Below are 13,291 nucleotides of genomic sequence, written 5' to 3' on the forward strand. Positions count from 1 at the left end.
ACAGTCTCACCTCCACGTTGACGTTTCTGATCTGCAGGTTCACCAGGGAGAACTCCTGCTGCAGAGTCTGAGCGAGACCCGAACCCGAATCCTGACGACCACCGGAGCTCAGAGACCCGTCCTGATCTGAGGGAAGAAGTGAGGATCCACCTGTTAAACACCTGAAACTTCTTGCTGCTTGTTTTCAGTCATATTCTTGGTGTGAGTGTGAGTTGTGTGTGAGTTGTGTTGGACTTCTGGGCTCCGACAGTACCGGGTCAGACCGACTCACCGTGCAGGCTGTCTGCGGCGGGGCCCCCACTGTGCTGGCCCTCAGGCTCCTGAGACGACAGGGACTTCTCCGACTCCACGTTGAGAGACATCCCCTCCATCAGGTCCTCCACCACGTCGCTGACACACAGCTGCACAACAACAACAGCAGCAGCAGAACAACCAATCAGAGCCCGGTCTGTGTGAGCTGGTCACTGAGAGGAGGAGGAACACCAACCTTCTGCAGCTGAGGATCCACCCTCCAGATCCTCAGAGTCTGATCTCTGGACCAGGTGACCAGCTGGAAGTCCTTAGAGCCTGTTCAGGATGATACAGACCAAGGTCAGTCCAACACAACACTTTCATTCTGTCCACACACATCTTTCTGTTTGGTCAGGGGGCGGAGCTTCCACATGACTCGATGTCTCATCTGGAACTTTTTTATGTAATCCTCAGTTGGAGCCGGTAACCAGTCAGTAACCAACACTAACACCCAGCTAACCAGCAGGTAACCAACACTAACACCCAGCTAACCAGCAGGTAACCAACACTAACACCCAGCTAACCAGCAGGTAACCAACACTAACACCCAGCTAACCAACCAGTAACCAACACTAACACCCAGCTAACCAGCAGGTAACCAACACTAACACCCAGCTAACCAGCAGGTAACCAACACTAACACCCAGCTAACCAGCAGGTAACCAACACTAACACCCAGCTAACCAGCAGGTAACCAACACTAACACCCAGCTAACCAGCCGGTAACCAACACTAACACCCAGCTAACCAGCAGGTAACCAACACTAACACCCAGCTCACCAGCCGGTAACCAACACTAACACCCAGCTAACCAGCAGGTAACCAACACTAACACCCAGCTAACCAGCCGGTAACCAACACTAACACCCAGCTAACCAGCAGGTAACCAACACTAACACCCAGCTCACCAGCCGGTAACCAACACTAACACCCATCTAACCAGCAGGTAACCAACACTAACACTCAGCTAACCAGCCGGTAACCAACACTAACACCCAGCTCACCAGCCGGTAACCAACACTAACACCCAGCTAACCAGCAGGTAACCAACACTAACACCCAGCTAACCAGCAGGTAACCAACACTAACACCCAGCTAACCAACCGGTAACCAACACTAACACCCAGCTAACCAGCCGGTAACCAACACTAACACCCAGCTCACCAGCCGGTAACCAACACTAACACCCAGCTAACCAGCAAGTAACCAACACTAACACCCAGCTAACCAGCAGGTAACCAACACTAACACCCAGCTAACCAGCCGGTAACCAACACTAACACCCAGCTAACCAGCAGGTAACCAACACTAACACCCAGCTAACCAGCAGGTAACCAACACTAACACCCAGCTAACCAGCCGGTAACCAACACTAACACCCAGCTCACCAGCAGGTAACCAACACTAACACCCAGCTAACCAACCGGTAACCAACACTAACACCCAGCTAACCAACCGGTAACCAACACTAACACCCAGCTAACCAGCAGGTAACCAACACTAACACCCAGCTAACCAACCAGTAACCAACACTAACACCCAGCTAACCAGCAGATAACCAACACTAACAGCCAGCTGGTAACCAGCAGGTAACCAACACTAACACCCAGCTAACCAGCCTGTAACCAACACTAACACCCAGCTAACCAGCCGGTAACCAACACTAACACCCAGCTAACCAGCCGGTAACCAACACTAACACCCAGCTAACCAGCAGGTAACCAACACTAACACCCAGCTAACCAGCAGGTAACCAACACTAACACCCAGCTAACCAACCAGTAACCAACACTAACACCCAGCTAACCAGCAGGTAACCAACACTAACACCCAGCTAACCAACCAGTAACCAACACTAACACCCAGCTAACCAGCAGGTAACCAACACTAACACCCAGCTAACCAACCAGTAACCAACACTAACACCCAGCTAACCAACCGGTAACCAACACTAACACCCAGCTAACCAGCCTGTAACCAACACTAACACCCAGCTAACCAGCCGGTAACCAACACTAACACCCAGCTAACCAGCCGGTAACCAACACTAACACCCAGCTAACCAGCCGGTAACCAACACTAACACCCAGCTAACCAGCAGGTAACCAACACTAACACCCAGCTAACCAACCAGTAACCAACACTAACACCCAGCTAACCAGCAGGTAACCAACACTAACACCCAGCTAACCAGTCGGTAACCAACACTAACACCCAGCTAACCAGCCGGTAACCAACACTAACATCCAGCTAACCAGTCGGTAACCAACACTAACACCCAGCTAACCAACCAGTAACCAACACTAACACCCAGCTAACCAGCAGGTAACCAACACTAACACCCAGATAACCAGCCGGTAACCAGCCGGTAACTATCAGTCTGTTCTCTTTTTGTCCCTGAGCTGCTGCCGTCAGCGTCAGAGCCTCCATATGAGAAGCTGGAAGGTTTCTGACCCAGCTCCATAACCGGCCCTCTGTCAGTGTGGTGATGATGATGATGATGATGATGATGATGGTGCGCAGCGTCTCACCTTCTTTCTGAGGCCGCCACTGGAACTCCAGAACCACGTCGTCGTGTCCCACGAAGGCGTGCACGGGACTGTTGAGATCGAGCGTGCTCCAAAGCAAGAGACTGTTCTCCCGCCTCAGCTGAGGAACCATCACAGTGACCAGCCCATTGGAGAACGGCTGTGTGCACACAGAGTTATTACATGTGTTATTACATGTGTTATTACACGAGTAATGACGTGTTTTTAACGTGTTTTTACACGAGTTATTACATGTGTTATTACATGTAATTACATGTGTTATGACGTGTTATGACACGAGTTATTACATGTGTTATTACACGAGTTATTACATGTGTTATTACACGAGTTATGACGTGTTTTTAACGTGTTTTTACACGAGTTATTACATGTGTTATTACACGAGTTATTACATGTGTTATTACACGAGTTATGACGTGTTTTTAACGTGTTTTTACACGAGTTATTACATGTGTTATTACACGAGTTATGACATGTAATTACAGGTGTTATTACATGAGTTATTAAATTAGTTATTACACGAGTTATGACGTGTTTTAACGTGTTTTTACGAGTTATTACATGTGTTATTACATGTGTTATGACGTGTTTTTACACAAGTTATTCCATGAGATTACATGTGTTATTACATGTAATTAAATGTGTTATTACATGTGTTATTACATGTGTTATTACATGTAATTAAATGTGTTATTACATGTGTTATTCCATGTAATTAAATGTGTTATTACATGAGTTATGACGTGTTTTTAACATGTCATAAGTGACGGTCTGACATCACTGAGGGTGAGGTCGCTCCTGAACTCTGACCTCAGGTGTCACACTCACCGTGTACCGGGCCTTCCACACAGGAACCTGGCAGGACAGGATGTTCAGGTACTTCCTGGGCTGTCGGTAATCCCAGAACTACACACACAGAAAACACACAGAAGAGAACATGTAGGTCTGAAGAACCCAAACGGTATCCGCTCTGTGAGCGTGGATCTGTAGAACAGGTGGAGGTGTGCTCAGCCGACCAATCAGAGTCAGAGTCCACACGGTGTGTGGGCGGCGTGTGGACTCACCAGAGATGTATAGTAACGAAGTAGAACTACTTCACTACTCTACTTAAGTACTAAAATGCTGTATCTGTACTCTACCGGAGTATTATTTTTTTCCCCTACTTCCACTTTTACTTCAGTACATATTTTCAATGAGTTTAGTACTTTTACTCCGATACATTTTTTATGTGCTGCATCGTTACTCGTTATTATAAACATGTTAGGAATCATTCCAAACCCCACAGTCACTCTAGTTCAAGTCTAACGTCCCGTTCAGAGTTTATGGTTGCTATAACAACCGTTGCATCCAATTTTACTGTGGCGCGAAGTTATACATGACGTAGATCTAATGTGTGCAAACTGAAGAGAAGAAGACCGCTCGTGCTGCTCTCTGCTCGGCCTCTTTCGCTCTGCTGCCTGCCTGCTTTGTTTGAACCAAAGATGGAAGAACCAGAAACACCTTCAACTTCGAGTGATCGTGGTGGCGGTGAGGAAGAAGACCGCCCCTGGCCCTACTTACAGTCTCTGTTTTCATTCGCCCGAGTGAAAGACAATTCATACAAAATAAAGTGCCTACTATGCCTCCCGAGAGATTGCGAAATATTGGCCTTCAATGTTTTAAGGTGCTCTTGTACATTCTGCTGTACTGCTGTTACAGCCAAACATTTTGAATAATAGAAACAATTTGATTTTCAAACTTTCGACTGATTTCTTTAATAACTACATTACACAATACTTTTACTTTTACTTTCAGTACTTGAGTAGAAATTTTAAAAATAAACTACTTGCAATACTTAAGTACAAAACATGTTTAATACTTTAGTCCTTCCACTTAAGTACGGTGCTCAAAGAGCACTTCTACTTCTACTCAAGTCTGAATCGCTAGTACTTTAAACATGTATGGTCCTCACCCTCACTGAGTTGTCCTGGCTGGACGTGGCGAGGATGAACTCGTTGTCCGGGTGCCAGTCGAGGCCGTGGATCTTTGAGAGGTGAGCCGCCACGTACTCCACCGCCGTGTTCGGCTTCTGCTCACAGAGACACAGCATCAGGCGAGCCGGGAGCGCGCTCACATTTAACCTGAAGAAATCTCACAGCTGATGATCAGAGCTGATGATCAGAGCTGATGATCAGAGCTGATGATCTCAGAGCTGATGATCTCAGAGCTGATGATCTCAGAGCTGATGATCTCAGAGCTGATGATCTCAGATCTGATGATCAGAGCTGATGATCAGATCTGATGATCTCAGATCTGATGATCAGAGCTGATGATCAGAGCTGATGATCTCAGAGCTGATGATCTCAGAGCTGATGATCTCAGAGCTGATGATCTCAGAGCTGATGATCTCAGAGCTGATGATCAGAGCTGATGATCAGATCTGATGATCTCAGATCTGATGATCAGAGCTGATGATCAGAGCTGATGATCAGAGCTGATGATCTCAGAGCTGATGATCTCAGAGCTGATGATCAGAGCTGATGATCAGAGCTGATGATCTCAGAGCTGATGATCTCAGAGCTGATGATCAGAGCTGATGATCTCAGAGCTGATGATCTCAGAGCTGATGATCAGATCTGATGATCAGAGCTGATGATCAGAGCTGATGATCAGAGCTGATGATCTCAGAGCTGATGATCTCAGAGCTGATGATCAGAGCTGATGATCAGAGCTGATGATCTCAGAGCTGATGATCAGAGCTGATGATCTCAGAGCTGATGATCAGAGCTGATGATCTCAGAGCTGATGATCAGAGCTGATGATCTCAGAGCTGATGATCTCAGAGCTGATGATCTCAGAGCTGATGATCAGAGCTGATGATCAGAGCTGATGATCAGAGCTGATGATCTCAGAGCTGATGATCAGAGCTGATGATCAGAGCTGATGATCAGAGCTGATGATCTCAGATCTGATGATCAGATCTGATGATCTCAGAGCTGATGATCTCAGAGCTGATGATCTCAGATCTGATGATCAGATCTGATGATCTCAGATCTGATGATCAGAGCTGATGATCAGAGCTGATGATCAGAGCTGATGATCTCAGAGCTGATGATCTCAGAGCTGATGATCTCAGAGCTGATGATCTCAGAGCTGATGATCTCAGAGCTGATGATCTCAGAGCTGATGATCTCAGAGCTGATGATCTCAGAGCTGATGATCAGAGCTGATGATCTCAGAGCTGATGATCTCAGAGCTGATGATCAGAGCTGATGATCTCAGAGCTGATGATCTCAGAGCTGATGATCAGAGCTGATGATCAGAGCTGATGATCTCAGAGCTGATGATCAGAGCTGATGATCAGAGCTGATGATCTCAGAGCTGATGATCAGAGCTGATGATCTCAGAGCTGATGATCTCAGAGCTGATGATCAGAGCTGATGATCAGAGCTGATGATCAGAGCTGATGATCAGAGCTGATGATCTCAGAGCTGATGATCTCAGATCTGATGATCAGATCTGATGATCTCAGATCTGATGATCAGAGCTGATGATCAGAGCTGATGATCAGAGCTGATGATCTCAGAGCTGATGATCTCAGAGCTGATGATCTCAGAGCTGATGATCAGAGCTGATGATCAGAGCTGATGATCTCAGAGCTGATGATCAGAGCTGATGATCTCAGAGCTGATGATCTCAGAGCTGATGATCTCAGAGCTGATGATCTCAGAGCTGATGATCTCAGAGCTGATGATCAGAGCTGATGATCTCAGAGCTGATGATCTCAGAGCTGATGATCAGAGCTGATGATCAGAGCTGATGATCAGAGCTGATGATCAGAGCTGATGATCTCAGAGCTGATGATCAGAGCTGATGATCAGAGCTGATGATCTCAGAGCTGATGATCAGAGCTGATGATCAGAGCTGATGATCTCAGAGCTGATGATCTCAGAGCTGATGATCAGAGCTGATGATCTCAGAGCTGATGATCTCAGAGCTGATGATCAGAGCTGATGATCAGAGCTGATGATCTCAGAGCTGATGATCAGAGCTGATGATCTCAGAGCTGATGATCAGAGCTGATGATCAGAGCTGATGATCTCAGAGCTGATGATCAGAGCTGATGATCAGAGCTGATGATCAGAGCTGATGATCTCAGAGCTGATGATCTCAGAGCTGATGATCAGAGCTGATGATCTCAGAGCTGATGATCAGAGCTGATGATCAGAGCTGATGATCAGAGCTGATGATCAGAGCTGATGATCTCAGAGCTGATGATCAGAGCTGATGATCAGAGCTGATGATCTCAGAGCTGATGATCTCAGAGCTGATGATCAGAGCTGATGATCTCAGAGCTGATGATCTCAGAGCTGATGATCAGAGCTGATGATCTCAGAGCTGATGATCAGAGCTGATGATCTCAGAGCTGATGATCTCAGAGCTGATGATCTCAGAGCTGATGATCTCAGAGCTGATGATCTCAGAGCTGATGATCAGAGCTGATGATCAGAGCTGATGATCTCAGATCTGATGATCAGAGCTGATGATCAGAGCTGATGATCTCAGAGCTGATGATCTCAGAGCTGATGATCAGAGCTGATGATCAGATCTGATGATCTCAGATCTGATGATCAGAGCTGATGATCAGAGCTGATGATCAGAGCTGATGATCAGAGCTGATGATCTCAGAGCTGATGATCTCAGAGCTGATGATCTCAGAGCTGATGATCAGAGCTGATGATCAGATCTGATGATCTCAGAGTTGATGATCAGAGCTGATGATCAGAGCTGATGATCAGAGCTGATGATCAGAGCTGATGATCAGAGCTGATGATCTCAGAGCTGATGATCAGAGCTGATGATCTCAGAGCTGATGATCTCAGAGCTGATGATCTCAGAGCTGATGATCTCAGAGCTGATGATCTCAGAGCTGATGATCAGAGCTGATGATCTCAGAGCTGATGATCAGAGCTGATGATCAGATCTGATGATCTCAGAGTTGATGATCAGAGCTGATGATCAGAGCTGATGATCTCAGAGCTGATGATCTCAGAGCTGATGATCTCAGAGCTGATGATCTCAGAGCTGATGATCAGAGCTGATGATCAGAGCTGATGCATTGGGTCAGTTTGAGGCTCACTCTTTTGTCCCAGATCCGAACGTCTCCGTCGTGACTGGACGCCAGCAGGTGCTGGTTCTTCCTGTTCCACTTCACCTGAGACGCCCCGGCTGACAGACAGAAGGCTCAGTTAGCTTTAACCTTTGACCTTTAACCCACACACCAGCTGACAGGTAACAGATACATCCCAGCCTTTATGGAGGACGGATGGCGTGGCCCTTTGGCCCTTTAACACTCACCCACAGCAGACAGCACCACGGCGGGTTTCCGAGTGTCTCTGTGGAGGCAAAGTTTCACCGTCATGTTCATGAACCTGAACGCAGCATCATTCAGAAAAAAGTTTGAGAGCCTGAACACAACGCTGATGGTCACCTGACCCGCCAGGTATCCCAGAATCCTTCAGAAACACTGGTTCTAACTGGTTCTAACTGGTTCTAACTGGTTCTAACTAACCTTACTGACTCAAACTGGTTCTAACTGGTTCTAACTGGTTCTAACTGGCTCTAACTGGTTCTAACTGGTTCTAACTGGTTCTAACTGGTTCTAACTAACCTTACTGACTCAAACTGGTTCTAACTGGTTCTAACTGGCTCTAACTGGTTCTAACTAACCTTACTGACTCAAACTGGTTCTAACTGGTTCTAACTGGCTCTAACTAACCTTACTGACTCAAACTGGTTCTAACTGGCTCTAACTAACCTTACTGACTCAAACTGGTTCTAACTGGCTCTAACTAACCTTACTGACTCAAACTGGTTCTAACTGGCTCTAACTAACCTTACTGACTCAAACTGGTTCTAACTGGTTCTAACTAACCTTACCGGCTCACACTGGTTCTAACTGGTTCTAACTAACCTTACTGACTCAAACTGGTTCTAACTGGTTCTAACTAACCTTACTGACTCAAACTGGTTCTAACTGGTTCTAACTGGCTCTAACTAACCTTACTGACTCAAACTGGTTCTAACTGGCTCTAACTAACCTTACTGACTCAAACTGGTTCTAACTGGTTCTAACTGGCTCTAACTAACCTTACTGACTCAAACTGGTTCTAACTGGTTCTAACTAACCTTACTGACTCAAACTGGTTCTAACTGGTTCTAACTGGCTCTAACTAACCTTACTGACTCAAACTGGTTCTAACTGGCTCTAACTAACCTTACTGACTCAAACTGGTTCTAACTGGTTCTAACTGGTTCTAACTAACCTTACCGGCTCACACTGGTTCTAACTGGTTCTAACTAACCTTACTGACTCAAACTGGTTCTAACTGGTTCTAACTAACCTTACTGACTCAAACTGGTTCTAACTGGTTCTAACTGGCTCTAACTGGCTCTAACTAACCTTACTGACTCAAACTGGTTCTAACTGGCTCTAACTAACCTTACTGACTCAAACTGGTTCTAACTGGTTCTAACTGGCTCTAACTAACCTTACTGACTCAAACTGGTTCTAACTGGTTCTAACTGGCTCTAACTAACCTTACTGACTCAAACTGGTTCTAACTGGTTCTAACTAACCTTACTGACTCAAACTGGTTCAAACTGGTTCTAACCAACCTTACCGGCTCAAACTGGTTCTAACTAACCTTACTGACTCAAACTGGTTCTAACTAACCTTACTGACTCAAACTGGTTCTAACTGGTTCTAACTAACCTTACTGACTCAAACTGGTTCTAACTGGTTCTAACTAACCTTACTGACTCAAACTGGTTCAAACTGGTTCTAACCAACCTTACCGGCTCAAACTGGTTCTAACTAACCTTACTGACTCAAACTGGTTCTAACTAACCTTACTGACTCAAACTGGTTCTAACTGGTTCTAACTAACCTTACTGACTCAAACTGGTTCTAACTGGTTCTAACTAACCTTACTGACTCAAACTGGTTCTAACTGGTTCTAACTAACCTTACCGGCTCAAACTGGTTCTAACTGGTTCTAACTAACCTTACCGGCTCAAACTGGTTCTACTTGGTTCAGGATACTGGTCTCAGTCACCTGACGCTTAGTTTGTGAACAGTTGCTTCAGAGAGCTGTGGTCACATTTCTTCACCTTCCTTCTTGCACATCAAGCATCTGTTGTTGTCTTTTTGTCCAACACTGGTTTGGTGTTAAACTCCGGGTCTGAGAACAGACGTGGTTCCTTCACCGCCTGCTGGTCACACTAACCTGGTGTCCCAGATGTAGATGTAGGTGTCCACGGAGCTGGTGACCAGGAACTCCGGATCGAACCAGGACCAGTCCAGATCGCTGAGGACACCAACAGAACACAGTGAGTCCACTCAGAGCTCGCCTTCAGACAGAAGCGTGCCCTCACTCTGCTGTTACCTGATGACCCGGGTGTGTCCCTGCAGGGAGCTGTGGGCCTCGCCAACGCCGTCCCGCCATGAGTACAGGTCCACGCGCTGGTTACTCTGAGACACACACACATGCACACACACATGCACACTGTCACGGTGGGTCCCAGAACAGCTGACGGAATGAACAACGCCATTCGACACGTTACACCCGGTCATTATTTACAGCAGGGGTTCCCAAACTGTTCCATGCCAAGGCCCCCCAAACAGTATCAGCTTCTGGCCCCTTTGCTACAAAATATGTAAAGAAACATCAACTTTTAGAAGGTATTTTCTTTCTTTTCTTCACGGACAGCAGCTCGCAGTGTGAATGCAGCCTGACTAAATGCTCTTCTTTACGTCTGAAGAAGTCTGCCGTTTTTTCGGACTCTTACGGATGTTTTTGTATCAGGTGACGCGGAAGTTTCGAAGGTTTTAAACACTCATTTGAGAGGGTCTCCAGACAGAGGACGCCATTTTTCTGTACGGCTGTGAAGCCAAACTTAATGTATGCTGCCTCATGCTTTCTGATTTTAGTCGGCCAGTTCTTTCGGTCCCTTCCAAGTCAAAAATCTGTCCATTTTGGCTAAGCTAGCTACATGCTAGCTTGAGGAGCAGAGCAGCTTCAGAACAGGCGCAAACCGCCAGGTCTACCATGTTTTGACTGGCAGCCAATCAGAAAGACAAGCATGGCAAATAACATTCCATATGATATATTATTATAAATTGTATTTTACAATACTGATGAAAAAAATGTGACAATTTTTTAGAATAATGTTTAAAAGAAAATTTTATTCTATTTTTTTATTTTTGCATTTTTTTCTCATCTTCACTCCAATTTTCTGAGGCCCCGCTAGCGCCCCCTGGCCCCCACTTTGAAAACCACTGATTTACAGAACGAAGCCTTTGTGGTGGAACAACTCACCGAGGCGGCGAAGACGTGGGCCTCTGAGCGGTGAGGGTTCCACTGGACCGTTCCCACGTCCCACTTGCTGTGGCGCCCGATCTTACGGGCGGTTTCGGACGGGGCCTCCAGGTCCACCATGTACAGGAAGCGGCGGCTGGAGGAAGACAACAACAACACAGAGGAGCACCCTGCCTTCATCATCAAAGCTCTCATTCTGATTTTATGTCTTTAGGATGAGTCACAGAGCAGATCTGAAACCACACGCTCAGCTTTTCCACAGGTGACTGGAACTCACCCGGACAGGACGGCGTGGGAGCCCAGGCAGTCCACTGACATGGCGGTGGCCTGAAACACAGGAAGACACGCGCGGTCATGAGGTCCTGTTTCCATGTTTGTCACAGAACGCGTCACAAACGATTCAACACACCACGAACGTGTCAAACTGATCCGCTGTTCTGTTTTTTTTCTCAGCCCAAAAAGTTACACACGTGCACAAAATACATAAATTGAAAGTTAAAGCCGTATAACTCCGGTAATCATGAAGCGCTTTGAGAGACTGGTCCTTCGGCACATCACGGACCACCTCCCCCCAGACCTCGACCCCCATCAGTTCACATACCGGGCGAACAGATCCACAGAGGATGCCATCGCCGTAGCTCTCCCCTCTGCGCTAAACCACCTGGAGCAGCAGCAGAGCTATGTTCGGATACTCTTTGTGGATTACAGTTCTGCCTTTAACACCATAATCCCGGACAGACTCACCACAAAACTGGAAACCCTCGGCCTCCCCCCTTTCACATGTGCCTGGATCAATAACTTTCTGTCTGACCGACCCCAGACTACGACTGGGGCCCCACCTCTCATCCACCCGCACGCTGAGCATCGGCTCCCCACAGGGCTGTGTGCTGAGCCCCCTCCTCTGCTGCCTCTACACCCACGCCTGCAGACCGGCCCACAAGGACCACCTTATCGTTAAGTTTGCTGACGATACTACGGTGGTCGGTCTCATCTCCAGGGGTGATGAGGCTGCTTACAGGGAGGAGGTCCTGAAGCTGGCAGACTGGTGCTCAGAGAACAACCTTTCTCTGAACACCAAGAAAACCAGAGAGGTCATCATCGACTTCAGGAGGCACAGCACTGATACAGCCCCCCTTCACATCAACGGCGAGCGCGTGGAACAGGTCCACACGTTCAAGTACCTCTGCGTCGTCATCTCTGACAACATTTCCTGGTCAGAGAACATCACAGCCATCATCAAGAGGGCTCGGCAGCGGCTACACTTCCTGAGAGTTCTCAGGAAGCACAACCTCAACTGCAACCTGCTGCTGACCTTCTACCGCTCATCCATCGAGAGCCTGCTAACCATACTGTATCACAGTATGGTTAGCAGCTCCACCGCCGCTGACAGGGAGAGCCTGCTGACAGGGAGAGCCTGCTGACAGGGAGAGCCTGCTGACAGGGAGAGGCTGCTGACAGGGAGAGCCTGCTGACAGGGAGAGGCTGCAGAGAGTCGTCAAGGCAGCACAGAAGATCACCGGCCGCCCTCTCCCCTCCCTGATGGACATTTACACCTCCCGCTGCCTCAGCAGAGCCAAGGCCATCTCCAAAGACGGCTCCCACTCTGGCTCTGCCTGTGTGACCTGCTGCCCTCAGGGCGGCGCTACAGGTGCATCAGGACGAGGACAAGCAGACTTAAAAACAGCTTTTTCCCCAAAGCCATAACCAGCCTCAACTCTGACACTCACTGATCATCCCTTTGGACAAAATCCTATTCATGTGCAATATTCAAAAATTATGGCCAAAAACTTTTGTGTGCAATATATCCACATACTTGAACCTACTAACACCTTATTTTATTTTATTTATTTTATTACCGTAACAAAAAAACTGCATCTTACACCCTTCCCTTTTTTTACATTACTTATATATTTTTAATATTTTTATATTCGCACTCTCTTTGCACTGTTTTCGGTGGCTTTAAATTTCGTTGTACCATGTATAATGGCAATAAAGGCATTCTGATATAACATCCCATATCAGCAGCATCATTTCTGAACATCTCCCCCCCTGCTGTGAGCAGAGTTCCAGCTGAGGTTTGGTGCTGATGAA

General features: G+C 47.0%; 1 protein-coding gene across 2 annotated transcripts in view; it reads right to left on the reverse strand.

Moving 5' to 3' along the window:
- wdr59 (WD repeat domain 59) overlaps positions 1-13,291 on the reverse strand; it is a 57,008-nt gene that overhangs the window by 43,148 nt on the left and 569 nt on the right. For both annotated transcript variants that reach the window (XM_075468861.1, XM_075468855.1), the window contains exons 2-13: positions 11,478-11,527; positions 11,201-11,336; positions 10,268-10,353; positions 10,109-10,189; positions 8,178-8,215; positions 7,960-8,048; positions 4,792-4,908; positions 3,669-3,746; positions 2,823-2,979; positions 488-567; positions 272-401; positions 11-126 (exon numbers count right to left, since the gene is read on the reverse strand). In XM_075468861.1, the coding sequence (XP_075324976.1) occupies positions 11-126; positions 272-401; positions 488-567; positions 2,823-2,979; positions 3,669-3,746; positions 4,792-4,908; positions 7,960-8,048; positions 8,178-8,215; positions 10,109-10,189; positions 10,268-10,353; positions 11,201-11,336; positions 11,478-11,527 (1,158 nt within the window). The remainder of the gene's footprint in view (positions 1-10; positions 127-271; positions 402-487; positions 568-2,822; positions 2,980-3,668; positions 3,747-4,791; positions 4,909-7,959; positions 8,049-8,177; positions 8,216-10,108; positions 10,190-10,267; positions 10,354-11,200; positions 11,337-11,477; positions 11,528-13,291) is intronic.

This window comes from Odontesthes bonariensis, chromosome 1, assembly GCF_027942865.1.
Source record: "Odontesthes bonariensis isolate fOdoBon6 chromosome 1, fOdoBon6.hap1, whole genome shotgun sequence".
NCBI classification, from domain to species: domain Eukaryota; kingdom Metazoa; phylum Chordata; class Actinopteri; order Atheriniformes; family Atherinopsidae; genus Odontesthes; species Odontesthes bonariensis.